The 26,675-nt window shown below is 36.3% G+C and overlaps 1 protein-coding gene across 4 annotated transcripts; it reads right to left on the bottom strand.

Moving 5' to 3' along the window:
- Positions 1–280: 280 nt before the first annotated feature.
- On the bottom strand, positions 281–21,409 carry LOC140048730 (uncharacterized). 4 transcript variants are annotated; one of them, XR_011845133.1, is made up of 4 exons: positions 21,303–21,409; positions 11,181–11,249; positions 1,858–3,064; positions 281–1,409 (listed from the first exon to the last, which is right to left on the bottom strand). XR_011845133.1 is itself a non-coding variant. In XM_072093505.1 (3 exons), exon 3 carries the CDS (start codon positions 3,060–3,062, stop codon positions 2,403–2,405), a length of 660 nt encoding a protein of 219 aa, XP_071949606.1. In that variant the 5' UTR covers positions 3,063–3,064; positions 10,861–11,105; positions 21,303–21,409; the 3' UTR covers positions 1,469–2,402. The 4 variants fall into 4 exon arrangements, 1 of the variants encoding a protein (XP_071949606.1); XR_011845131.1 differs by lacking the exon at positions 11,181–11,249 and adding an exon at positions 10,861–11,105; XR_011845132.1 differs by lacking the exon at positions 11,181–11,249.
- Positions 21,410–26,675: the final 5,266 nt, after the last annotated feature.

Below are 26,675 nucleotides of genomic sequence, written 5' to 3'. Positions count from 1 at the left end.
AATATTCAACAACACAGGCTGTGGTGAGAGATGGAAGTCTAAAGTAGTAGGCTTTGGAGCAGATGGTGCAAGTGTCAATCTTGGAAAGAGAGGTGGAGTAATTGTACATCTCAAAGAGAGCGCAGGAGAACACATTATACCAATGCACTGTATGCCTCACAGGTATTGAATTAAATCTTCATATATTAAACAATATTTGTTAAATCAATGATTAGCTTTTATGTCCAAGCCTTCACTCATTTATTTATAATGCAATACTGTATAAATAATATCATCTTTTATTTTTTATAAATTAACAGACTTGAGTTGGCATTGCTTTCTGGCCTGAAAAAACAGCCAATGGTGACGAAAGTGTATGACTTGCTGTACTTGGTTTGGAAGACCTACCATTTCAGCCCTAAATCCAAAAGGGAGCTTAAACAAATTGGCAGAGAACTTGGAGTAAATGTGGTGAATCCAGGAAATGTCAAGGGTACAAGGTGGATTGCCCATGTTACAAGATCACTCACATCCTTCATTAAATCACCTGATGTAATGACAGATGCTGGCCAATATGGTGCAATCCATGCACATATGGATCACCTGGCAGCAACCCACACATCTGCTGACATTCAAGGGAGAGCAAGAAAGGTTAATAGCACCATACCTGTAATTTGTTGATTAAATGTTGATGCAAGCATGACATCTTTCATGATTGCTCACTGTGCTGAGTTTGACTTGTGTTGCTTTGTAAAGCATAGTGTTTGTGATTTTTAATTTATGAATATTTTCTTCTCAGATAAAAAAAGAAATGGAAACAATTATGTTTGCCGCTTTCAGTCACTTCTTGGCAGACATGTTTACTGAAATCCAGCAGCTTAGCCTGACACTTCAGCGCAATGATCTGATACTACCAACGGCAAAGGCACAGTTGTTAAGGTGTATTTTGAGCATTGAAGCTCTTGAGGACAGCCCAAAGGTTGGTGGCTATCTTCAAAGGTTCATAGATACAACAATTGACAAAGAAGAAGTACTGTTTCAGGTAATTAGTACTTATTACATATTATTAAAATTAATTATAAATTCAGTGACATGTATTTGAACTAAAACTCTCTGCCAACTTCTATGTTTACCAATGTTTCTTAATTATACAGGGCATTAAACTGAAAGGTACTGAATCAGAGATTGATGTGCGGTTAACTGCTTCGATTAAGCAGGCCTGTCAGTTTGTTGTAAGGGACATGAAAGACAGGTTTAAGAATGTTCTTAGTGATCCAGATGATGAAGTTGTAGGCAATGACGCAACACCACAGAAAGCACTCTATGCATTTAACATATTCAACCATGACAGTTGGCCGAAAAATCAGCGAGAATTACTTGAATATGGTCGTGGTGAAGTAGAATACCTTCTTCATCATTTTGAAGATATACTAGAAAGGTAACAGAACATTACATTATTGAATATTAAATTAATTAATTTGTTGTTCTCTAAAGTTCTTCCTCTTAAGAAGCAGTAGCAGCAAGACAAAAAAAAGTCCACTTTCTTCAGAAACTCCATCTTAATCCACATTTCTTCTAATCATTTTATGTTTTATTTTTCCAATATAATTATTTTATACAGACAAGGATGTAACAAGTTGAAGGCATTACATGAATGGAGTGACATGAAACTGTTAATCCAAATAAACTTACAGGATAAGTCATACCTTGATTTGTGGCAGATTATGCTTACTAAAAAACCATACTGTGAAGATTACAAGGTACAGTGACTATAGTAATTTTAAAAGTGTTTTTTAATTAATTTAATTTTTGAAAATTTAAATATAAGGAGGAACTTACTTTTTTAACTAGTCTACTCTATAACTTGTTTTGTCTTACCAGAATATCCTACACCTTGTGCAAATCCTCCTTGTTATGCCGATCAGTGCTGCTCAATGCGAGAGGGGGTTTTCAGCCCAAAAACGCATTAAAACTGATGTGAGAAATTCTCTCCACGTAAGCACTACAGAAGATTTGATCCGAATAGAAATGGAGGGTCCAACACTAGAGTCTTTTGATCCAACAACTATAGCTGAAAAGTGGTTATCAGATGGCCAGCGAAGTAGGAGGCCTATGTACAGAAACTGGCCTGATGGAATTGTACTAGTTCGCTGAATCAATGATCCCTGGCACAACATTATATTACTACTGTCATATCTTACATTGTATTCTTTAATCATTTAATAAAGAAATAAAGTTTTATTGGTTGGTTGCCTCTGATGGTAACTGAGTGTTACTGTTGTACATGCAGTTTGCTTTAGTGTGTTTTGGTTTTTTTTTGTGTGTGGGATGGGGGTAGGGGAGAAGGGTTAGTTGTCGATGAACAAAGTTGATCAGGTGCTACCAAAAAAATTGGTGGTGCTACCAAAAATTATTATGAGCTGTCATAAAAATTTTATAGTGCTACCAAGTGAAAAAGTTAATTTGCAGCCCTGACAGCGCCAGTGTATGAGAGCCGACGGGTGACTGATAACCGGAGCTATCGTGAGAGGCGGGGGCCTCTTTCCCCCAATCACCCGTGTCAGCATAAGGATGGCACTACGAGTTTTCCTATCCGGAGGTAGGACATCAGTGCCATCCCCCATAAGGTGCTGGGCGTTCAGGAGACATCTCAGGTCCTCTGGTGTTCTGCCTTTACCAAGGCCCTCCGCTGCCAAACTGGTGAGTGCCCGCCACTGCACTCGTGCCCTCCGCCAAGAACTCCGTTCCAGTGGTCGGAAACATGCCGGGGCATGCGTCTTCGTGACGTGGACCCGTATGTTGCTCACTGGACCACATCCCAGATGGCATTTTAGTTTCTGCTTAGCTGGGGTGCTCGCCACCGGGCAAGCCCCTCTCGTATCCCCAGCCACTGCTTCTTCTTTCGGGGTCATCAGATGGCAGATTGGTTTCCCCTTGGCTGGGGTGCTCGCCGCCGGGCAAGCCCCTCCCGTATCCCCAGCCACCGTCAGTTCCTCCTGTACCCCCGGACTAGCCAGGAGCACATCCTCTTCCATCTCGGAAATCTCCGTATCACTTCCGTCAGCAAACGGTAACTGATCCATATCTGAGGAAGAAGAGAAGGTAAACGTGAGTACTTAATTGTTAACTGAGGACTTGCAGTCCGCACATCGATATAAGTCGATGTCCAAGGCCTCAGATGGTGCAATATTCACACATGCACCGTGGTACCACACCTCGCAATAGTCACATTGTATCATAAACGAGCCGGCCCGGGGCTGGCGACATAGACAATACAACGGTCCTGCATCCGGATCTGTAGGTGAAGAAAGAGAAGGTAAATTAAAATCAGCCAGCCATTTAGGAAGCTGTCGATCCCGACAGGGCTTCAGCTTGTCATGATTTAAAACCACCGTCTTATTTCTCAGCTGCACCTGAAATAAACAAGAACTAATAACCGGTCGAGCACCTGTCCCAGCTGATTTACATGCAAATGAGCAAACTGGACAGGGTATTCAAGCGGGAGACCCCTTTCACAACACACCTCCCCATTCTAAAAGGGAAGCATTCCACCTTTCTCACACTAGCTTGAATACACCGGGGAAACTCCCTGAAATGTGGGTACTGTACGTCTTCTCCTACATCATCATAGTAAGTGTGAAGCTCAGGAGGCATACTGATGTACAGATATCAGCTCCTGCATCACTATACCTACCATCTGCAGCAACTTCCAAGATCAATCTGAGTTCAACAAATGTACATCACATTGCCACGAGCAAAAGTAATGCAACCATTTGGCAGGTTGATATTGATGTGAGTTAGGTTGAGGTTTCCAGTAGAAACGAATCAACTCAACTGCTCCGTCATCATGGGCACAATTCCAGTCTGATTCCGTCAAGATTCTTGTAGACTACACTCAGAAAGCGCAGTCAGAAGTGACAGCATCCATTAAGTTTCACCTCCTGGATCCCACGGAATCGTCCCAGCTAGCTTGGGGTCTACTTTCTCAGTCCTGCTGTGTAGAACCCCAGGTCTAGTCGGGGTGAGTAGCCAAGAATGTAACTGTTGAGAGCTACGGCCTTGCTCTCTGATAGGAAAGGAAGATGTCACCGTAAACTCTGTACCTGAAAGACAAAGCATGCTTACCTTGTGTTCAGAGGGTACTTCAGTTACCATTCTAACCTGGGGTTGGTCTGTCGATACGGTAGTAACCTCCACTGTAGTCGACCCCACATCTTTCGCAGCCTGTTTACAACTAGTCCGATCAGATCCAGTTGTGACCGAAGTCACTGGAGTGTTACAGACTCCAATACTGGCAGATCGGATATCAGCAACAGGAAGAGCGGATATCATAGTTTGTCTTCCTTTCGGAACGGTAGGTAATTTCCGTCTTCGTCGAGGTAGTTCAGGCTTATCTACCAGATTGGTAGGTAGTTGCGGCCATCGTCTGTGTTGTTCTGGAGTTTGTGGACTCCATGTTGGTTCAGGCCACTCTACCGGAATGGTGGGTAGTTGCCGTCGTCTACGTGGTTCTCTGGTACCATCAGGTTTAGTTTTTCCTGGCTTCTCCCCTGGATTAAACACTGGGAAATCAGGCACTGGTAGCTAAGTCCTCTCTTCTAGGTCTTCAACAAGGGTGGCTAAACATGATTCAACCACTGTGAAGTCAAGAGCTGTGGTGTGTGCTGTATGTGTCCTTTCCTGACCCGAAATGCTAGCCGACCATGAGTCAACCACTGGGAAATCCAGATTAGCACGGGCAGATTTTGACACTGATTCTTGACTTTTCTTCTTTCTTGTCAATTCACTTGTTGGTGTGACAGGGTTAGGCATTTCACCAGTGGGTAAAATGCACCCTTGTTTTGTGGTCTCTAGTTGTTCCATGGTAATACACGGGCCTGCTACAGGAAGCATGTCCGATGTTGGTGAAGAGTAAGATGCCACAAGTTGGAGTTCATCGGATGTGGCAGGAAGTCTGTTTTTACCTTGCCGCCCTGCAGCCTTCATCATGGTAAGAGATTTCCCATTGGGCACGTCCTCTTCTCCAATTGATGACTCCGCTTTCGACCTACTCCAGATTTCAGAAGCTTGATAATGGTTTTCGGCTTCATCTTCGTGTGAGGATATGTGATGATGGGTTGAGCTACAGAGAGTATAAGTCATAGACCTAGTACGGGGCATTAAATCATTTCTGACTTTTCTCCCATGCTCTCTGTACAATCCTTTGCGGCGACAGTCAAACCTCCTATATTTTTCAAGAGCTTCGGTGATAGTAGCACAATGTTTCCGTGAAACATACTCACCAGCATCCTTGTCGTGACACCCAGTGCAGAACCATTCCACCTGTAGCCTTTGCACTCTAGATCTAGGTAGATCACTACAGGCTTTCTCGGTTACCGTCATGACTCTACGTCCCCATTTTTCTAAAGTTTCGTGTCGTTCCTGTTTTAGAGACCGCTCACCGTCACCGAAACGTACACTGAGGACATCCATCATCTCTTTGAAGTCTAATGTTGGCTCCATCCTTAAAAGATTGGTTAAGAACTTTGCCGCAGGTCCCTCCATACACCAAAAAAGGGCATTTTTACTATCCCCGGTGGTAAGGTTCTGCGCCTTTGCGAAAGATCTGAACCGTTTCTTAAAAGGATACCAGTCATCATCCCAGCCATTAAAAGTTAGAGACTTGGGAATGTCTTTTTGTCTCAATAGTTTTTGTGATCGTTGGGAATGCCCATGCGAGTGTCGTCTTCTAGATTGAACACTCGTAGAATATTTACGATAAGCCCTATCCTGATCACTATCTTCGTCACTTGTACAACTCTCATCATTACTAGAGCTGGAGTCCATAAGACTAGAGCTACTAGAAGAGTCACTGAAACAATCCTCTGTCAGTAATCTAAAAAGCTTAGACACAGATCTAGTTTTTGAGGTTTTACTACCTTTAGTGCACTGGTAACCCCGTACATTAAGACTAGAGTCTAAAGCTAACAGCTCAGATATTGGTTGACATTCTGCTTTGGTTGCATACCTATAGTGAGTATTCCTAGAACCTGAATCTGTCTTTTCTCTGTGGTCAGAACTAGGTTGGTTGGTACTGGTGTGTCTCCATGAGAAACTACCACCAGGTAAATCACCGGAATAAGTTCCAAATGGAACCTGTGCTGCATGGAACAGCTGAGGAGTGCTAGTGTTCTGAACCCAACTACTCACTAATTGAGGATTCGGTGTGAAATCCCAGCGAGTTGTTTTGGATGACAAGCACTTGATTCCAGTTAAATATTCTAAGTCACAGGGTCTGATATTTCCAAATTTGGACCTCCAATCAGTAATTTTCCTAGCCCTCTTTCCTAGTAGATGGACGAGATCCGGCTCTGTCCAGAAATTTATTGCAACATGAGGCATTCTTTAAAACATACGATACACTTAAAAGTAGAAAAGTATTGCCAGAGGTCAAAGACTTTCAATAAAATGTATCTACAGTAAATGTATGTTTTGCCACTAGTACTTATCCGGTTTAAGATGAATACTGTGTATAAACTAGGAATGTAAAATGCCATAAAATACCAATGCCTGTACTATTAAAATGGGCATAAAACTATTAAAACATTTGTGATACATTCACCAATTGCACAGCATTCAAATGATGACGATACTTCAAATCCAGATCTTGGTAATGCTCAACGAACACTGATCACCAGACCACTCCCCTCCACAGAAAGGCAGTGATAATCAGCGTGTGAATTGAAGTCACAAATCACGTGAACAGTCTTCATAGTCCAGGAGTATTAGACAAAAAAAGGGCCAAAGGTAGAAATAAATATGCTAAAGCTGAATTTTTCAGGATAGGTCCCCAATGTTGTCTGGAACAACATACTAAAAGTCCCCGGGTTTCCCCGTTGTGCTTCAACCTGATTGGGCCATTTTTTCAAAATGGCGGCCATCTTAACATTATTTACCATATTTTGACAACCAGTAGGTGTAAGTAAACAATTTTGGTGTCAAAATACTCAGAAGACCAATATTTATATTCACTGTAATGGAGAAGTTTTTAAAAAAATAACCGGAAATGCCTGTTTTGACCTTTGACCATAAATTTGGATTATCTCAATATCTCATCAACGACTGGCCGTTGAGAGTTCAAAATTGTCCCAAATTATTCAGAATGCCCAACTTTCTATTCACTCTAATGAAAGAAAAATACTAAATTCCTTTAGAAACCTTCTATTCTGACCTTTGAACTATTGACCTAAGCATATTTTAATTTTATAGACATCTTGGTGATCGATAGGAGTACATAAGCGAAATTGGTGTCAAAATACTCAGAAGACCCATATTTATATTCATTATAAAGGAAAAGGTTTTTAAAAAATGACCGGAAATGCATGTTTTGAACTTTGACCCTAAATTTGGATTATCTCAATATCTCATCAACGACTGGCCGTAGAGACTTCAAAGTTGTCCCAAATTATTCGGAATGCCCAACTTTCTATTTAAATACTTTAATGAAAGAAAAATACCAAAAACCTTTAGAAACCTTCTATTTTGACCTTTGAACTATTGACATAGGCATATTTATTTTGATAGACATCTTGGTGATCGATAGGATACGAAATTGGTTTCAAAATTTATAACTTTGACCCTAAATTAGGGTTATCTCAATACCGCATCAACTGCTGGCCGTAGAGACTTCAAAATTGTCCTAAATTAAGCAGTGTGCCCAACTATCTATTCACTGTAGTTAAAGAAAAATACTAAAAGCCTTTAGAAACCACCCATTTTGCCATTTGAACTATTGATCTGGCCAATACAATATTTTATATCATAATTATATAGAAATCTTGGTGATCGATAGGAATACATAAGCGAATTTGTTGTCAAAATATTCCAAAACACCCATGTTTTTTTACCTTTGACTTTAATCACTACATTATAATTTAATAATTCAAGTCCCAAATAGCATGATGGACATATCATACCATTCATCATGCCATGAGATGTCAAATTTATCTGAAACAGCCTAGAAAAAATGTCCGATGGACGAATAATAATATTCATCAATATAGATATGAGGCCATAATTTCAGGTATCAAAGGGTCACAATGTGTCATTTGACAAATCACCTAAATAATAAAATACAATATGAAACTCTTTCAAATCTATCAAGATGGATTATAAAGAAATTGTCACTGTAAAGTTGTTATGGTCTTCAACAGATTTCCATGCCCTTATTTTATTAACCATCATATAGTCCTGAAGTATTTTCGATTTTTAGAGAATTTTGATTAGAAAAAAAAAACAGAGAAAAATGTTCACATCTTAAAGATAAATGCAATAATTCTTTTAAAATTAAATTGCATCATATCAGATAAGAATCGGAGGTACTGTATGACTAGAGCCTAAATGAGACTTAGACTGAGACCTTGATAAATGGTTGGGTGGGTGACTATGTACAGTGTGCAGTTTTAGACAATTTAAAAAATGTTATAAGATGAATTATGTACTCCAGACCTATATACACAAAGAAATGTAATAGTGCAGCTCAATTGAAAAAAAACCAACAATTTTACCAATAAGTGTGTGTCAAATCAACCAGTAGTGGTCTCTGCTATATTAAATGACACTGCCGAAGAGGAAACATTTCAGAATTGGTGTAGCTCCAAAGTTTAAACATGGACATTAGCCATATAGAGAATGCGTGGCATTTTTTGGAGGACTAATTTCTAACCTTGATATTTCAACATTTGTTTGGTTACTAATGAATAAAAGAAGTGAAAACAGGCTAAAGCCCAAACAGACAGTAAAATGTATCATATATATATAGTTTAAAATTGGGGCTTGGTTTGTCTGTTTAGCATCTGAGCAATTTGGAATGAATTTTACCTCTCATGGCAATGGCCATACTGATGAATTGTTAGATTCTGTCTATCTTTATGTCAACTTAAATTTAACTTTTTGCATCTAAGCCCTCCCTCTGGAGAGCACGGGCTATTATCGGTTTATACAGGTAAGCTAGGCACGAAATGAGACTAATTCTCATTAAAATGTAATGATTAAGGTCAAAGGTCAAAACACTTTCAATCGCATTTAGTACATTATTTCAGAAACATGGGTGTTTTGGAGTATTTTGACACCAAATTCCCTTATGTATTCCTATCGATCACCAAGATTTCTATACAATTTTGGTATAAAATATGACTAGATCAAAGGTTCAAAGGTCAAAATAGAAGGTTTCTAAAGGAATTTGGTATTTTTCTTTCATTAAAGTGAATAGAAAGTTGGGCATTCCGAATAATTTGGGACAACTTTGAAGTCTCTACGGCCAGTCGTTGATGAGATATTGAGATAATCCAAATTTAGGGTCAAAGTTCAAAACATGCATTTCCGGTCATTTTTTTAAAAACTTTTCCATTATAATGAATATAAATATGGGTCTTCTGAGTATTTTGACACCAATTTCGCTTGTGTACTCCTATTGATCACCAAGATGTCTATACAATTAAAATATGTCTAGGTCAATAGTTCAAAGGTCAAAATAGAAGGTTTCTAAAGGAATTTGGTATTTTTCTTTCATTAAAGTGAATAGAAAGTTGGGCATTCTGAATAATTTGGGACAACTTTGAAGTCTCTACGGCCAGTCGTTGATGAGATATTGAGATAATCCAAATTTAGGGTCAAAGGTCAAAACAGGCATTTCTGACCATTTTTTGTTAAACTTTCTCATTACAGTGAATATAAATATGGGTCTTCTGAGTATTTTGACACCAAGATTGTTTACTTACATCTACTGGTTGTCAGCATATAGTAAATAATTTTAAGATGGCCGCCATTTTGAAAAATGGCCCAATCGGGTTGAAGCACAACGGGGAAACCCGGGGACTTTTAGTATGTTGTTTCAGACAACATTAGGGACCTATCCTGAAAAATTCAGCTTTAGCATATTTATTTCTACCTCAAAGTCTAATACTCCTGGACTATCAAGCTTTCCAGAAGAAAACAGACTGGCCCGGAATAAAAGTTGTAGTAACACTTTACGATCTTCAGTGTGGTAAAACTAGCTGCAGTGTGAGATAACAGATGTTATTTAGCATAGAATACAATATGGATTAAAATACTGATAGACGTAGTAATAAATACAAGCACACCAGTATAATAAAATATCGTCAGTGCAATAACACACACACAAATATTGCAAAATGGCAGCTGGCGATACAAATACAGTTAAAATATTGCACCAGCAAACCTGCAATAACAAGCAACTAGATTATTAAAAAGAGACGTCGATACAGTTTAACAACACTTACCACTAAACCTTCCCCCGATGCAAAGAAAGGAAAGCGGTAATGCCACTGTGAAGTTAACACAATATATTGCACACAGCCAGTATAATTTCTCAAGATGAAAAACCTGACTGATGGACGAAAAAGATGTTATCAATAAAAAACAATCAAAGTTAAAATTAGTGGTGCCACTCAGTTCAACGGCCACGCCTAGTATCCCACCAGGTGATACGGCCTAGTAAACTGCCCACTAATCCTTCAACTATAGCAAAATAAATACAACTACCGGTACGCATCGACTACCCCGTCGATACGCTAATCAGCAAGTATCCAAATGCCACAATACTGCGTGATTAACTTTACCGGTATGTTGTAATCTTCAATAAAGATATCGACTTCAATAAACTAACAAATGCACCGTAAGCACAATAAGTTAATAGTTTCAGCAGAGGACGAAATACCTTGCAATCAACCCGATCACGTTAAGAATGCCAGCTGGCAATCAAGGCACCCGCCTCCCCACCAAAAAAAAAAAAAAAAAATTCCGAGCTTTTGCTCGCAGCGCCAATGTTGTGATTTTAGGTCGGTGCTGGAATGGCCTGATAATGAAAGCTACTAGGCTTACCTTAACAGTCCCGCTTGTCCTAAATCACACAAGTATCCGAAAGCAGTAAATCCAAATATATTGGTCAATTCCGGTTGCGTCCGTTTCTCCTTGGTTCCTGCTTCGAATAGACCGGTTCGGGCGGCGTCGAGGTCCCACGTTAACATTCGCATACCCCCTGTATGCAGATCAAGCTATCGGGGCGACGCCCTCGTTCGGTCGGAGGGGTGGTCTGTTTACCCAGCGGGCGCCGTTCACAACATATGCTATATTATTGTTAATTAAATTGTTACATAGTTTGTTGCTACATACAGTATCTTTTATAGTATGACATAACTTACAAAGCTGTGAGCCTATGGATGCAGCACAATGAAAAACATCTGTGAATTTCTACTGTTAAACTTTAATACCTATGAAGGAAAAAACTATAACTGACAATCTACGAAATCTATAAAACTATTAAAAGGTACAAAATACAACAAATGTAAGCATTAAGGGATCACCCTAAACATAACCATCAAAAAGGTACAACCAGTCGCCTTTTCAACACTATCCCTGTTGCCATAGCAACTAAGAAGAAACCATCGCGCAGACCTAGTGATAGAGATCCTGCTGCAGACTGTCTGCCATGCGGTATGTCTGCCAGGCGGTATGTCCGCCAGGGGAACATATTCTCGACGATACCATTTTTTTTAGAGGGAATATATCTGTACTTTGTTTCTGTAATGTCTGCAAGGCGGTATGTCTGCCAGGAGGAACATATTCCTGACGATACCATTTTTTTAGAGGGAAAAATATATGTACTTTGTTTCTGTAAGTAAATTGCGTTACTAAAGCGTCACTTTTCCTAGAGTTGCGTCAACATATCCAAATGGCAGTTTCCGAGGTGTTTTGTAGCCTATATCGAATCTTTTCTGTTCGGTTTTTATATAGGCCAGCCTACAATATTTTTATCAGTAGAATATTCTGTGAATTGTGAATCTAACCTGTTTCTTGCAGGCGGTTTATCCCATCTTAGATCTCCACATGATGAATACATTAAAAAATAACATCAAAACTATAACAACCTTAAAACAAACAAATTAATGCATGTCCGTATTATCTTTTGCATATAATACTATTATTATTAACTAGCATAGCTAGGCTGGGCCTCATGCGCAGCATATTATTATATCATTATTGTTATACTACTGTGTACTACATTGGCCATTATTTACCGAATTATTGTATATCTGATTCTTCATAATTTCAAAATCATATTAATTTTTCATATCATTTTTATTGTTTCACTGTACATACAGTTTTAAAAAAACAGATCACAAGAAAAAGCCTTGTTAAAAATGATGTGTGGAATCTAAAAAAAAAAAGGATTTTTGGTCTGAGTTTCTAAAAGACATTAAACATTACAATGTAAAACATAACTAGATTTGAACTCGTCACTACGGACGAGTTAGGTTATCCGCAGCGCAAAGGCCACGCGCACGTCATACGTTAAAATATTGCGCGCAGAAAAACGATTAAGTCATTGAAACAATTTCAGTGCGCTCTCTATTTTTCGTCACGTCTGAGTATATACGGTATACACTATATACTGTATACGTACTACATAAAGTGCAGAATAGGTGAAAATAAGTGACCAAAGTTATTGACGCTTTTGAACATGATGACGTCATCACAACAATTTCAGTGCGCTCTCTATTTTTCGTCACGTCTGAGTATATACGGTATACACTATATACTGTATACGTACTACATACAGTGCAGAATAGGTGAAAATAAGTGACCAAAGTTATTGACGCTTTTGAACATGATGACTTCATCACAATTTTGAAAATGGTGAATCGTCCGAAAGATAATTGATAGAGCTAGACAACATAAAAAAATGGGGGGAAATGGAATACAAATAAGTGGAGATGCGCTATATTAAATGTGACGAGCTACGAGGAAAGAGACAAAAATCATTTATTTTATATTCGAGTGGTCATACGATGACGTCACAATGTCCGGTTAGCCATATTGATGCATGATTTGATATCTGCAACTAATCTACTAACAGAATGTGTAATTATAAAAAAGTTCACCACGTAGTTTAGAATCTATGATTGTTTAAAAAAAGGCATAATTTTGACAAATTTTTGAACTTTTTCATCAAAAATGCGCGTAAATTGTTTAATTCTACGTGCTCGTATGACGTGATTTTAAGTAAAAATTGTTTGAAAGTTGGTAAATTTTCTAAAAAAGACAGGAAAAACAAAAATCAAGCAAAAAAATGATGTTTTTGCGCTACGTGCGCACGTGCGCGTAAAAAAATTGCGCACGCGTGGGAATTTTTGAAATGCTCAAAATGACATGAAACGCGTAGAAAGTTGATTAGAAATTGATTTTTCCCATTTTGAAATTTTAAACGCGCGTGCGCGCGTAACTTTCTGTGAAACATGCCATTTTCTCTCCATAGAAAGTTAGCGCATGATATAAATTAAAGTTTTGCCAAGTTTCAATTTAAATGGTTTAATAGTTTTCGATCTAAATTAAATACGCGAAATTCATAAAATCGCGCGTAACTTACGCTGCGCAACTCAAACGGTACCGAAAACCTTATTACGACATATTCAGATAGAGATCAATCTTCTGATAAAGTTACAAAATGTTATGTTGAGAAGATTTAGAGATATACGCGCAACAAAATTCTGGGAAAGAAAGAAGAACTAGACATGAAACTCGTCACTTTGACGAGTTAGTTATCCGCACGACAAACACCACGTGCACGTCATACGTTGGAATATTGCACACGGAAAAAGATTATGGCATTGTGACCTGAACTGAAGAATATGATATGTTTTTATTGCTGAATTCTGTTATTTTGTGTCATATAGTATACACAGTATAATCTGTATACATATCACATACAGTGTAGAATAGGTGAAATTACGGGACCCGCTATTTATTCAAATTTTTAACATATTGACGGTTTCAAAATGAAACGCGAATTTAGCAATTTCGGAAGGAAATTATCTCAGCAACAACATATTAACGTGTGGAAGAAATTTGAACACGTGAAATATTGATGCGCGTTCTTTTAAATGTAATGAACTATGACGCAAAAGATGAAAATACGACTTTTTTTATTTAACTGGCCATATGATGACGTCACAACATCCGATTGGCAAAATGTTTACATGATTTCGTATCTACAATCCAATAGCTTCCAGAAAACATTTTAATCGTGATTATCCCATTTTGTTCTTACGAGCGATAACAGATTAAAATTTACTGTAAAGATGAAATTAATGACCCAAGTAATTAACATTTTTAGGCATGATGACGTTACAAATATTAAAATATTTTTAACTCATGCGAAAGGTAGTTGATTGACCTAGACAATATTAAAATCTCGGAGAAAATGGAATACGGATAAGCGTGATGCGCTCCATTGAATGTGATGAGCAATAACGAAAGAGACAAAAATCCTATTTTTTATATTCGTGTGGCCATACGATGACGTCAAAATGTCCTGTTAGCCATATTAATGTATGATTTGATATCTACAACTCATCAACTTCCAGAATATGTAATAAAAATAACTTTCACCGTTTAGTTTAGAAACTACGACTCTTTAAAAAAAGGCATAATTTTGACGATTTTTTTAGCTTTTTGATCAAAAACGCGCGTAAATTTTCCAATTCGACGTGCTCGTATGACGTAATTTAAAGTCACAAATGGTTTTAAAATGGTAAAATTACTCTAGAAGGCTGGAAAAACATAATTCATGAGAAAAAAAGATGTTTTTCACGGTACGTGGCCACCGCGCGCGTAAAAAATGCGTGCACGTGGGAATTTTTGACATGCGCGAAATGTCATGAGTCATGTAAAAAGTTGATTAAAAATTAATTTTACGCATTTTGAAACTTTAAATGCGCGTGCGCGCGTAACTTCTTGTAAAACATGCCATTTTTAATCAATAAAAAGTTTTCACTTGATATGACTTAAATTTTCACAAAGTGTCAAAACTAAATTATGCTTGGTTTTTAGTCTATGAGCAATCATAAAAAATCATAAAATCGCGCGTAAGTCACGTTGCGCAACTCTGACGTCATTCAAAAATAGGAGGTGCACAACTTCACGTAAATGCCCATATGTTGACAAAGTTATGAAATGTTATGTTTACCCATTTTAGAGATACGCTCTGCACAAAAAGTGAGGGAGAAAGACAGAAGAATAATATAAAATTGAAACAGGACGATTACAAGGAGTTATCCGCTACTAAGCGGATAACTAATAAGAAAGAAAAAAAAAAAAAAAAAAAAAAAAAAAAAAAAAAGATCCTGACAATAACAAGAGGTTATCCGCCAAGTGCGGATAACCAAAAAGACTTCCTAAACCTAAGATATAATTTATAAATTCCATATGGAGCAAGCGTATTAAAACTATCATAAATATTGATAGATTGACTTATTATTTGTATTTTTTTTAAGAAAGTAAGGTTCGGGTAATAATTTAATGATTAATCAATGTAACCTTCATTATGATTATTGTTTTAAATACACCCTAATTTAAGTAGCATATCTTTCAGAATACTACAGAATACTGTAGCAGAAATATTACAGACAAATTGTAAATTCAAACATACTGCACCCTTCAACACAGTGCATTTAATTAAGACATTTGTAATAGTAAAACGAAAGGCTTGTAGACGAATGGACAAATGGCATCTGCATGCAAAAATAAGGTTAAGTTAGTAAAAATTGATAAATTGGGCTATGAAAATATTCATACATGTGTCTACTGTTTTGTTTTAATTTTAAATCAACTTTTTTCGACTAATTTTTGGTGAAAGTTAATAACTATTATGATACTTCAAAATGACCAACTTTTTTTCGAAATATTAATTTTTTTAAATAAATTTTTGTTGTTGAATTAGTCAAAGGGACAATACACCTTTAACTTAACGTTGAAATAAGATTGAAAAACGTAATAATGGCGTTAACACAATGTAATTTCAACCTTTATTCAATGTTGAAAACATGTTGTCATTTTAACCAAAAAATGTCAACTGGATGTTAACGTTGAATTAACGTTAACATTATATTAACACAATGTTCAATTCAAATCATGTTGCCATTTTAACCAAAAGCCAGCTCAATTATATTAAACGTTAAAGACCCCTTCCCTGCAATTTTGGACGTTTTTTGGAAAATAATACATATATATCACTTTAAAAACATTAAACCATGTCATTTCTTGTCTTAAATGTACGTTTTATGGTAAATTATGATAAAAAGTGAGAAACAATGCACTACCTAAGTAGCTCGCGGCGATCGACCTCTCGTGGACGGTCTTAGGCCTAGCCTAGCTAGGCTTAGTTTTGTAGGCCTAGCTGGTAAACATCGGTAACGTACGAACATCGTACACGAGCTATATACCTAGCCTGACGTTGTATAGTTGCTGCATTAATTGTCTTTCTATTTTTGCCAGACTCCGTTGATACAAATTGGGGAAAACCCGGTATTTTCGCTGAAAAGTTAGGAGTCTTTCATTTGTTTTGGCCTCATGATCGATCGAAAAGTGGGCGAATTACAGGTGAAAAACAAAAATATCAATCCGCGCGCAATGCATTTTGGGATTTATAGCGGGCCGCTATAATTATTAGAATCGACTTATTTTTAACATTTTAACCGTTTAAAGACGAAAAAAGTTATCGCAATAGGACCATATATAGTATTATTTTTACATTAAATATAGTTTGTGATCTTAAATTAGATCTAAAAAACGTAGGGAATGGGGCTTTAAATTATCGTTGAAATGAGATTGATATAGAAACGTAATACTGTAATGGAGTTAAAACATGAAAACAAAATTTCAACCTTTATTCAATGATGAAAACATGTTGTCATTTTAACCAAAAATGCCAACTCAATTTTAACGTTAAATTAACGTTGAAATGAGATTGCTAAAGAAACGTAATGTTGTAAAGGGGTTGAAACATAGAAGCATAATTCACAACCTTTATTCAATGATGAAAACATTGTTTAATCTTTTTTCAACATTGAAAACATATCATTTTAACCAAAATCGACTGGATTTCAACGTTAAATTGATAAATAAACGTAAACGGTTGGGCGCGATGACATCAACTGCTTATCTGATGTTTATATACAACGTACCTGTTGCTATTTGTAATTGATCCATATAAATGTACTAAATACAAATTTATGTAAAGATGCCCTTAAACTCTCTCTGGTGGACACTTCAGTTACACACGGTGTAGGCCTATCCCTACACACCATAACCCCTTCCACCCCCTCCGTTCAACATGTTATCGACCAAACATGAACTCCCCCACCCCCCTACCCATCCAAGCTCAAATACACGATCACACCTAGACAAATTATTTAGTTAAAAAAGAACTTAGGTCCAAAAGCTCCCTCTGGTGGACAAACTGCATATTAGGCCTATATCTATATTAAAACAAACTGCATTTCTCTGCTATTTTTAAACGGACATTCAAAAACGGTATGATGTATATTATAGTCAAGACATATTTGTCACCGTCTGGAAATATTACATTAAAAAAATTAAATGTATATCATATATTTTTCGATGACAGACAGAATATTGTAATTCAATAAACTCTCTCTCTAGTGGACAGTTGGGCTATCTTTTACGTATCAAATATTGGCACGTTTTTGGGAGATGGAATCAACGGCTTATCTGATGTTTATATAGAACGTACCTATTGCTATAATTTGTAATTGATACATATAAATGTACTAAATACAAATTTATGTAAAGATGCCCTTTAACTCTCTCTGGCGGACAATTCAGTTACACAAGGTGTAGGCTTCCCTTCACACCATACCCTCGCCCCCCGCACCCTCCGTTCAACATATCGACCAAACATGAACTAACTCCCCCTCCCCATCCAAGCTCAAATAAAAAGAACTTAGGCCCGTCCAAAAACTCTCTCTGGTGGACAAACTGCATATTAGGCCTATCTTTAGGCCTATTAAAACAAACTGCATTTCTCTGCTATTTTTAATCGGACATTCAAAAACGGTACGATGTATAGTCAAGACTCATAATTTGTCACCGTCTGGAAATAGGCCTATCACATTAAAAAATTAAATGTATATCATATTTTTTTCGGTCACAGAATATTGTAATTCAATAATTCAAACTCTCTCTTTAGTGGATAGTTGGGCTATATTTTACGTTATAACAAATATTGGCACGTTTTTGGGCGATGAAATCAACGGCTTATTTGATGTTTATTGTATAACGTACCTGTTGCCTGTTATAATTTGTAATTGATCCATATAAATGTAAATATAAATTAATGTAAAGATGCCCTTAAAAGTTCTCTCTGGCGGACACTGTTACAGTTACACATGATGTAGGCATATCCATTCAAACCATACCCCCTCCCACCTCCTCCGTTTAACATATTATCGACCAAACATTAACTCCCCCCCCCCTCCCCATCTAAGCTCAATTACACGATCACACCTAGACAAATTATTAATTTAGTTAAAAAAGTCAAAAACTCCCACTGGTGGACAAACTGCATATTAGATAGTTATTAACTATTATATTATAGGGGTACAATCTGTCACGGGGGTACCTAATATTCTAGACAGTCGACCGTAAAAATTGCACCCCCTATAATAGATAGTTATTAAACTGTTATAGGGTGTTCAATCTGTACGGGGGTACCTTTTATATACAGTCGACCGTGATATATTTTATCCCTTGGTGTATAGATACTGGAAGGGTATAATACGGGGATACAATATTATTTTTAGACTCCCAGCATTGGATTTTGTATCCATTTGCAAAAACATGACAAAAGGAGAGGACAAAGAATTAAAGATGTATTGTCCCCCTGAAAAAATATTTTTTAGAGGGATTAACATGATTAAAACTAAAAAATAACCTATTCAAAGTCTGATTTAATTAATTTGTAATTTAATGTTATTGGGGGACAATACATCTTTAATATTTATTATATACATTATTTGATTGAAGACAGTGTTTAGTTTTCGAGATCCTGGTGGTATACTATAGGTACAATGCGGTATGTGTCCATCTTATCTGACCAATTGAACTATTGTGGTTTAGTGTTAAAATAATTAACATTTTAAATCGTATTTTTCTAACACACAAAAAAAAGTGCAATCTGTCACGGGGGTACCAAATATTAAAGACAATCCGTAATATATTGCACCCCCTATAATAGATGGTAAACTGTTATGTTTGGGGGAGCAATCTGTCGCGGGGGTGGGTAGGCCTACCTATATTCAGAGACAGTCCGATGGTATATACCGACGTTAGTTAAGTTAGGGGTTGCAATCTGTCACGGGGGTACATCAGACAGTCCGAAATATATCTATTCCTTTATTATAGTATTAACTGAGAGTGAATCAGACGTTCGAAAAAATAAATAATACAATAATAATTCAATTTCAACTTTTATTTCAGACAAACTTTCCATAGCAACAAAAGAAATGAAATACAGTAGGCCTACATTTGATTCCCTAACCATCAACAAAACTAAATTATAATGAATTATTGATTAAAGACAGTGTGCAGTTTTTGTGGTCCATCCAGTACACCGTCTGTTATCTGACGAATTAGAAATATTATTAATATTATCATTGTAATAAACAAGTAAATATAATCATTTTGTTATACAAGAACTACAATGTGGTAGGGTTACTAGGCCTACAGTAAAAGGTATACCAATTATACGGTTCAGGTGGTGATTTGAATATTCTGTAAAATACCCGTTGATTTCATGGGGTACACCTATTCTAGCCCGAAAAAATATTATTATATTACAAGGGTGTTGGTGTTACGGATGGGTCTCTAAATAGCTGTGTATCGCCAATTATTATTTCTTTATACACATGTGTAGGCCTATGTGATGCATTTAATGTTTTTGGGCCTCTTTAATTGGTGTACGTCCGTTTTCCTTTGTAAAAATAATAATAAACAATTAAACATAATGTCACATGGGCCTAAAACAACTTAAAATTAAACAAATAATTATACAGTGGAACCTTCATTTTACGTACGGTACGGGACCAAAAGGCGTACGTAAAACACAGGATTCGTAAAATCAAGGTTGACCTTAAATTGACCCCAAATACGTACAGATTGTAGCTACTGTATAAAGGCTACCGTGTTTGCCTACTTTACTGTACAGCATGCAGGTGGTCACTAGCTAGCAGGCCTAGCAAGATGTGAGGCCTAACTATGAAAGTACAGTATATACAGGCTGTGCGATATTTAAATAAAGTGTAAATTAAAATATCAATGTTCTTGTATTTTCCATCAATAAAAACAGTCGCTGCTGTAGGGGAATGCACATGTGTAGCTTGTTTCACACAGCAGAATTCCTCACACAGCCATTTTTATTATGCTTTGTTGTTGTTAAATTGCGCCCTCAATGTAAGAAAATGATGACGTCATGGGTTATTTTAGGCGTACGTAAAATCCAGGGAACGTAAAATCAGGGTACGTAAAATGAAGGTTCTACTGTAATTATATTATAGATAAAATTTGGAGAGCGCTATAGGGTGCAAGATAATAATAATAACAATATTTAATAATAGTAATGAATAATCATAGGCTTATAATGAGTTATATATGAGTATGAGTGTATGAGTATGCCATTCATCAATGCATGTGAGAGTACTTAAATTTAAAAGTACTAAAATTTTAACTAAGCTAAAATATTCTGTATCCACAAAACATGCGTAAAATTCGTAGGAGCATGCAACGTATTATTGTTGTAATTCAATAGGGGGTTTACTCTGTTGCGGGATACTAAAATTGTAGAACAGTGTAACTGTACCACTACCAGAGATATTTTAACTTTCAATGGCTCCGTTATAAATGTAAAAATAGCGCCCTCTGTTGCCAATATTTTCTAATTCGTCAATATCACAATAGACAATTGTAAAAGGTCATTTATTAATTAAAAAGAACAAGAAACTACACACAGTATATCAAATACCAGTATAAGTGATAACAATACGAATAATTGACGGTCTACCACACTGTAGATACAATAATTACCCACTGTAAAATGGAATCGCCGGGCTATTGTACTGGTTACAGTAATTACCCACTGTAAAATGGAATCGTCGGGCAATTTGACAAGGTACCGGTTGGCGGACACAAACTCCCTCTAGTAGACATACCGCATGGCGGACAGTCTGCAGCAAGCAACATGCAATTGGACCTAGTAGGCTCAGACCTAGTAGGCTATACAGCATCTCGCGCACATGTGGGCATACTGTGTGTGTGATAACTAGTTCACCCTTCGAACTATACACAATCAAAACTATTATATAGATTCTCAAAATGCAATAACATTAATATCCATAGTATCCTAAATATATCTAAAACAAGCTGATTCAACAATTATAGTGATTTATCCATTTTAAACTAATATTTCTTACCTACAAAGGTACGACTGAAGTTTATGACTGATTTATCTAACTACAGGCAAAACAGTGCCGCGAAAAGTTACAATATGAAACGCCACAAATATTGTATGGAAGGCAACTGCGGCCAGCATAATGAACAGTATCGTTTAGTTGCTTGATAAGGGTGTGCATAGTCCTAAAAAAATTGTAAATTCTTAGGCTTACAAGAGTATTATAACTATATTAAACAATCACAATCACTGCTTTGTAATCCTAATGTTTTTGAAAACATTTTTTTCTTTCTTGAACCCATAAACATTTATTATTTGTATATTATAAAATCATAACAACAGTACTGTAGTATTTTCCAGGCCAACTACCTTACCTGCATACTGGGACCACCATTGGGTTATCTTTACTGCCTCTATACAAGTTTCTCTCCTTGAGGGCTTCCAAAACTAATGGACAAAAAATTGTTATTTTTAAATTCATTTATTAGTATTTAACCTGACAAAGCAAGACCGCTGAACACTAAAAGAACACTACTTTCGTGGTCATGTTTATAAGGAAACAACAGGATTCAAGTTTTGCATGTTTTATTTATACACTTTCTTTGAATATTTACATAATTACAATATATATTTTCATTTTATACAGTACATTGATTAACTACATAATTGAAACATAGTTACTTCTTGTGGACTTTCAGCAGCATTCCTTAAGAAGAGCATTGATTGAAAACATTTGACATTTCTTACTTAATAGTCAGGCAGCATTTGTCACTATATTAACTTTACTTCATATATTTAGCCAAGTTTGATTTTTCACTTTTAAGTGATCAAGGACATCACAAGAAACAACTTCCAACTTGTTGTCCAAATTCTAAAGGCGTGTTTCATTCGCTGGGGGCGCTTTTTCAAAATGGCCGCCTATGCTATCAAGTACTTATATCTCGGCAACCACTAATCGTAGAGACCTGGTTTTAGTCTTAAAATGTTCGTAAGGTACATAATTCTATTCACTATAATGGAACATTTTGCCCTAAAACGACCGGAAATACTATTTCTGACCATTTGACCTTTGACCTGATCTTATCATATCTCAATAACTATTGGTCAGAAAGAGTTGATATTTATCCCAAATTGTTCAGAAAATACATGTTTCTATTTGCTTTAATGCAAAGGTTTGTTTCAAGATGGCCGGAAAAACCATATCTGACCTTTGACCATAACCTGTGTGATATCCACAACATGTTGGTTATAGATTTTCGACAGATTGCTCAGAACATCCATATTTGTAACACATTATTGATTTTTCAATTATTGATGCTTTAAAACATTCACTTAAGCTTGGAAATTAAAGTTTTAAAATAAATAAAAGCCACTCATTATCTCCATACATAATCCTAGCCTGTGATTGGCTGAAAGTTCAAGCCGATTAGATTTCATGAGTTTAAATGGTAAGTGTTTTTTAAACCGATTTAAACAGTGTTTGCTGGGAAATCATACTTATTATTAGTACATATACATTTACTTGTATAATAATGTACCTATGCTGATATAAATGTTGTACAGAGAGGCCTTAGTTAAATAGTTATAAACTATAGTTCCAGCCTAGGCCTTGTCGCTAACACCTAGCAAACAATGCTAGCCTGGTGAGATCCCCGTGGAACTCAGTGACAAGCCAACTCAGTGCCTGGCATGGTAACCTCCGATGATGTCAGTCAAACGATTGAAAAGCGAGACCAATTAGGAAAAGCATTGGATAAATTTGTGACATCACGAATGGTTGAAAAACCGTAAAATTTTGGGACCCTCAAAAGAACAAAAACTTCTCTTATTTCAAGGATGTAGGAGCAGTGGTGAAAACCAAAATTAAAGGTCAACTAGTTTCAATTAAGCAAGAGAGAAAGCTGCTGTCTAGATTGTTAGTTGTGGCGAAGAGCAGGCCAGAGTTCGTTCTAAAGGATGTTATAGGCAACTATGAGTTCAATAGCACTTCACCATCAAATTTCCATCCCGATGGAAGAATGATAATGCTTTCAGGAAAATCCAAGGTATTGCAGTCAATAACAGAACTCCCTCTACCAGATAATGTTAGCAGGCCTGTACAGAAAGATGATAAAAAGCAGCATCAATCCTAATTATTGATGGAATGTGTGTCGTCAATTTGGTAAAGAAGGTGTCTGATAAGTTCAATGCTTCTGACTTTGCATCTGAATTTGTTAACCTGATTGTTGGTATGATGAGCAAACCATATGATGAAGTTCTGCTTTTATTTGATCAATATCTATCAGGATCTTTAAAAGAATCTACACGAGATAAGAGAACACAGAAAACAACTACCATTCACTACCATGTCAATGACAACACTGAGATTAAGAACATTAAGACATTTTTATCGCACATAGAGACCAAAGCTGAACTTACAAAATATCTGTCAGAGAAGATACCTAATCACTTCAAGAACAACACGAAGAAGGTCATAGTAACACATCACACGTCCATGATGGCAAACTGCAATCTCTCAGAAGTTATCATGATGTCAGAGATGACACACGGACAACACACATTGGATGAAGGGGACCAACTGGTCTTATTGTATGCCTTTGATTGTATGAACAAAGACCCAAATGCCAATGTTGACATATTTTCTGTAGATACTGATGTATTTATCCTTTTAACAGGAAGCTATCCTCTACTTCCTCCAATGACCACAGGGCGATATACTTTTCTCTATGGAGACGTATACGTGTATCAGCTCGGCAAAAACTTACTAAAAATATCGGTTTTTTTTGCTTGAATGTTGTGATATATTGAATCTAAAGTATTTCACAGTATAAGTGTACAACCAGGTAAGGCGTATTTTTGATTTGTTTGGGAATTAACCAGAATTCTGAGCTTTGAAAAAAAAAATGACGACGAATCGGCCTAGTCACTCGAAAAACGCGCCTTCAGATCATGTGATCAAAGACGCGGCATCCCGGGACGCTTCTGTTAAAGTGAAACCGGTATTCATGAAAGTAGACGAAGTAAATACTGTCAGTGATAAATATGTTGAACCACAAGATATTTATAAGGTACTGATGAAGTGTGTTGAAAGTCGAAATATTACTGGAATACAAAGGATCAAGAATTTGTGGAGATTATACATAAATTGCCAAGAAGATAGAGTAAAGCTGATAACAACGGGACTGAATATTAAAGGTAGGAACATACAAATATATGATAAAAATCCATACCTACAATACGATATAGACTCTATCAGAGTCACAGTGAAAGATTTGCCGCTCTCGGTAGCGGATGACGAAATACGGAAATCCTTGATACGTTTTAACGTTAAAATAAAAGGCGACATTCAACGTATGAAGCTAAGGGTTGATGGGCAACTCACTAGTTGTCTGAATGGCGATCGGATGTTTTACGTTGACAAATTACAAGCACCATTACCAAGATTCCTGAGCATAAATGACTTTAAAGTTAGGCTCTTCCACAATGGGCAAACAGATGAAAGGATCAAATGCTCAAGGTGTTTAAAGATCGGTCATAATGCATCCAAATGTTCAAATAACATCGTATGCATGGCATGTGGATTAGAAGGGCATAGAAAAGATGAGTGCAGTGCGGAAAAGTTATTACTTAACGACTCTGGAGAACAACTAATTCAAGATATGTGGGAACGTGTCATCATTAAGAACAATACGAAAGATGCTAACACACATGAAAACAAAGAAATTATTAATGAAGAAGTTTCAAGCTCGGAGGAAAGTACAGGCAGTGAAGAGGAAGACAAGGAAGAAAGTGAAAGGCATGAACTTCAAGAGAAGCAAGGCAAGATCACGGACTTCCTTAAACAAGCCTCAACCAGCGAGAAGAAGGTAAAGGGAAAAGAGATTAACACCAATGAACAAAAGGATGACGAGGAAAACATCTCTCCTACCTTGCCAGGCTCAAAGAGAAGAAGAAAATCCAGTAAAAGTAAAAAACAAGTAACTATAGAAAAGTGAGAGTGTTATACTATAATAGTTGTGCATGCTACTTTCGTTATTTTCCTTTAATAGGCCTACTGGTATTAATGTGTGTATGTATAATTACCAATGGTTCTTTAAATAAATCGATCAATGTTTAATTCAAATTTTCATTGTATCTCGTTAAATATACGAGGTTTGCGTGATAATACCAAGCAATTACAAATTGAAAAATGGTGTAAAGATCAAAAAACGGATGTGGTACTGTTACAGGAAACACATCTTACACAAGATTTATTAAAAAAATTCAAATCGATTTGGAAAGGTGATTGTGTACATAGTATTAATAACTCGACTAGTGCAGGCGTGTCGATTTTATTCAGAAAAGGTTTCAATTATAAAGTGATAAAGCAAAGTGTAGGTAAAAATGGGAGATATATAATTATTAAAACAGAAATTAATAATAAGATTTTTGTGTTCATTAATGTATATGCCCCAAATAATAGCAAAATGAGAAGCACATTCTTTAGAGATTTAAATAATATTATTTCAAATTTTATTGATATTGACAGTGATAGAATTATTTTGGGGGGTGATATTAATTGCGTACTTGATAGACGTTGTGACCAAAAAAATAGTGCTGATAGAAAAGACACATCTGTGTTTACGGTTAAGCATTTTATGAACAAATTGATGTTAAAAGATGCATGGAGAATTACAAATCCAAACAAAATACAATTTACTTGGCGTAGAAAACATAACCAAATTTATAGAAGACTAGATTATTGGTTTACCTCTAAAAATATTGTTGAATACAATGAAATAATATCATGTGATATTAGGCCAGCAATACTAACAGATCATCAAGCAATATCAATTAAAATTGGGTTACATCAATCTAAAAGGGGTCCTAGCTATTGGAAGCTTAATAATGATTTGTTGAAAAATATGGATTATCAAGACCATATTAGGGATATTATACATAATACCAAATACAACGAAAGTATCCTTAGCCCTGATTTAATTTGGGAAATTATAAAAGTGAAGGTTAAAGACTTTTCGATTTTTTACAGTAAAAAAATAAATAAAGAAAAAATTAAAAAAAAGGAAAAGCTTCAGAAGCAATTAAAAATTCTAAATGAAGCAATTGACCAGACTTGCACCCGTGAAAATGAATGTATTCTGACTGAAATTGAAGAAAAAACAAAAGTTCTAGAAAAAATTTATGAAAAGGAGGCGAAGGGTGCATATATACGTTCACGACTACAATGGATGGAAGAAGGTGAACGGAGTACTAAGTATTTTCTTGGGCTAGAGAAAAATAACGGTACAAAAAAACATATAAAAAGTATAAAAAAAGAAAATGGGACAATATTAACAAAACCTCAGAAAATCCTTAGTGAAGAAGTAAATTTCTTTAAACAATTATATAGTAATAA

The sequence above is a fragment of the Antedon mediterranea genome, chromosome 5, assembly GCF_964355755.1.
Source record: "Antedon mediterranea chromosome 5, ecAntMedi1.1, whole genome shotgun sequence".
Lineage (NCBI taxonomy): Eukaryota > Metazoa > Echinodermata > Crinoidea > Comatulida > Antedonidae > Antedon > Antedon mediterranea.
Note: the sequence above shows the minus strand (reverse complement) of the source record. Positions and strands in the feature narration are given on the sequence as shown.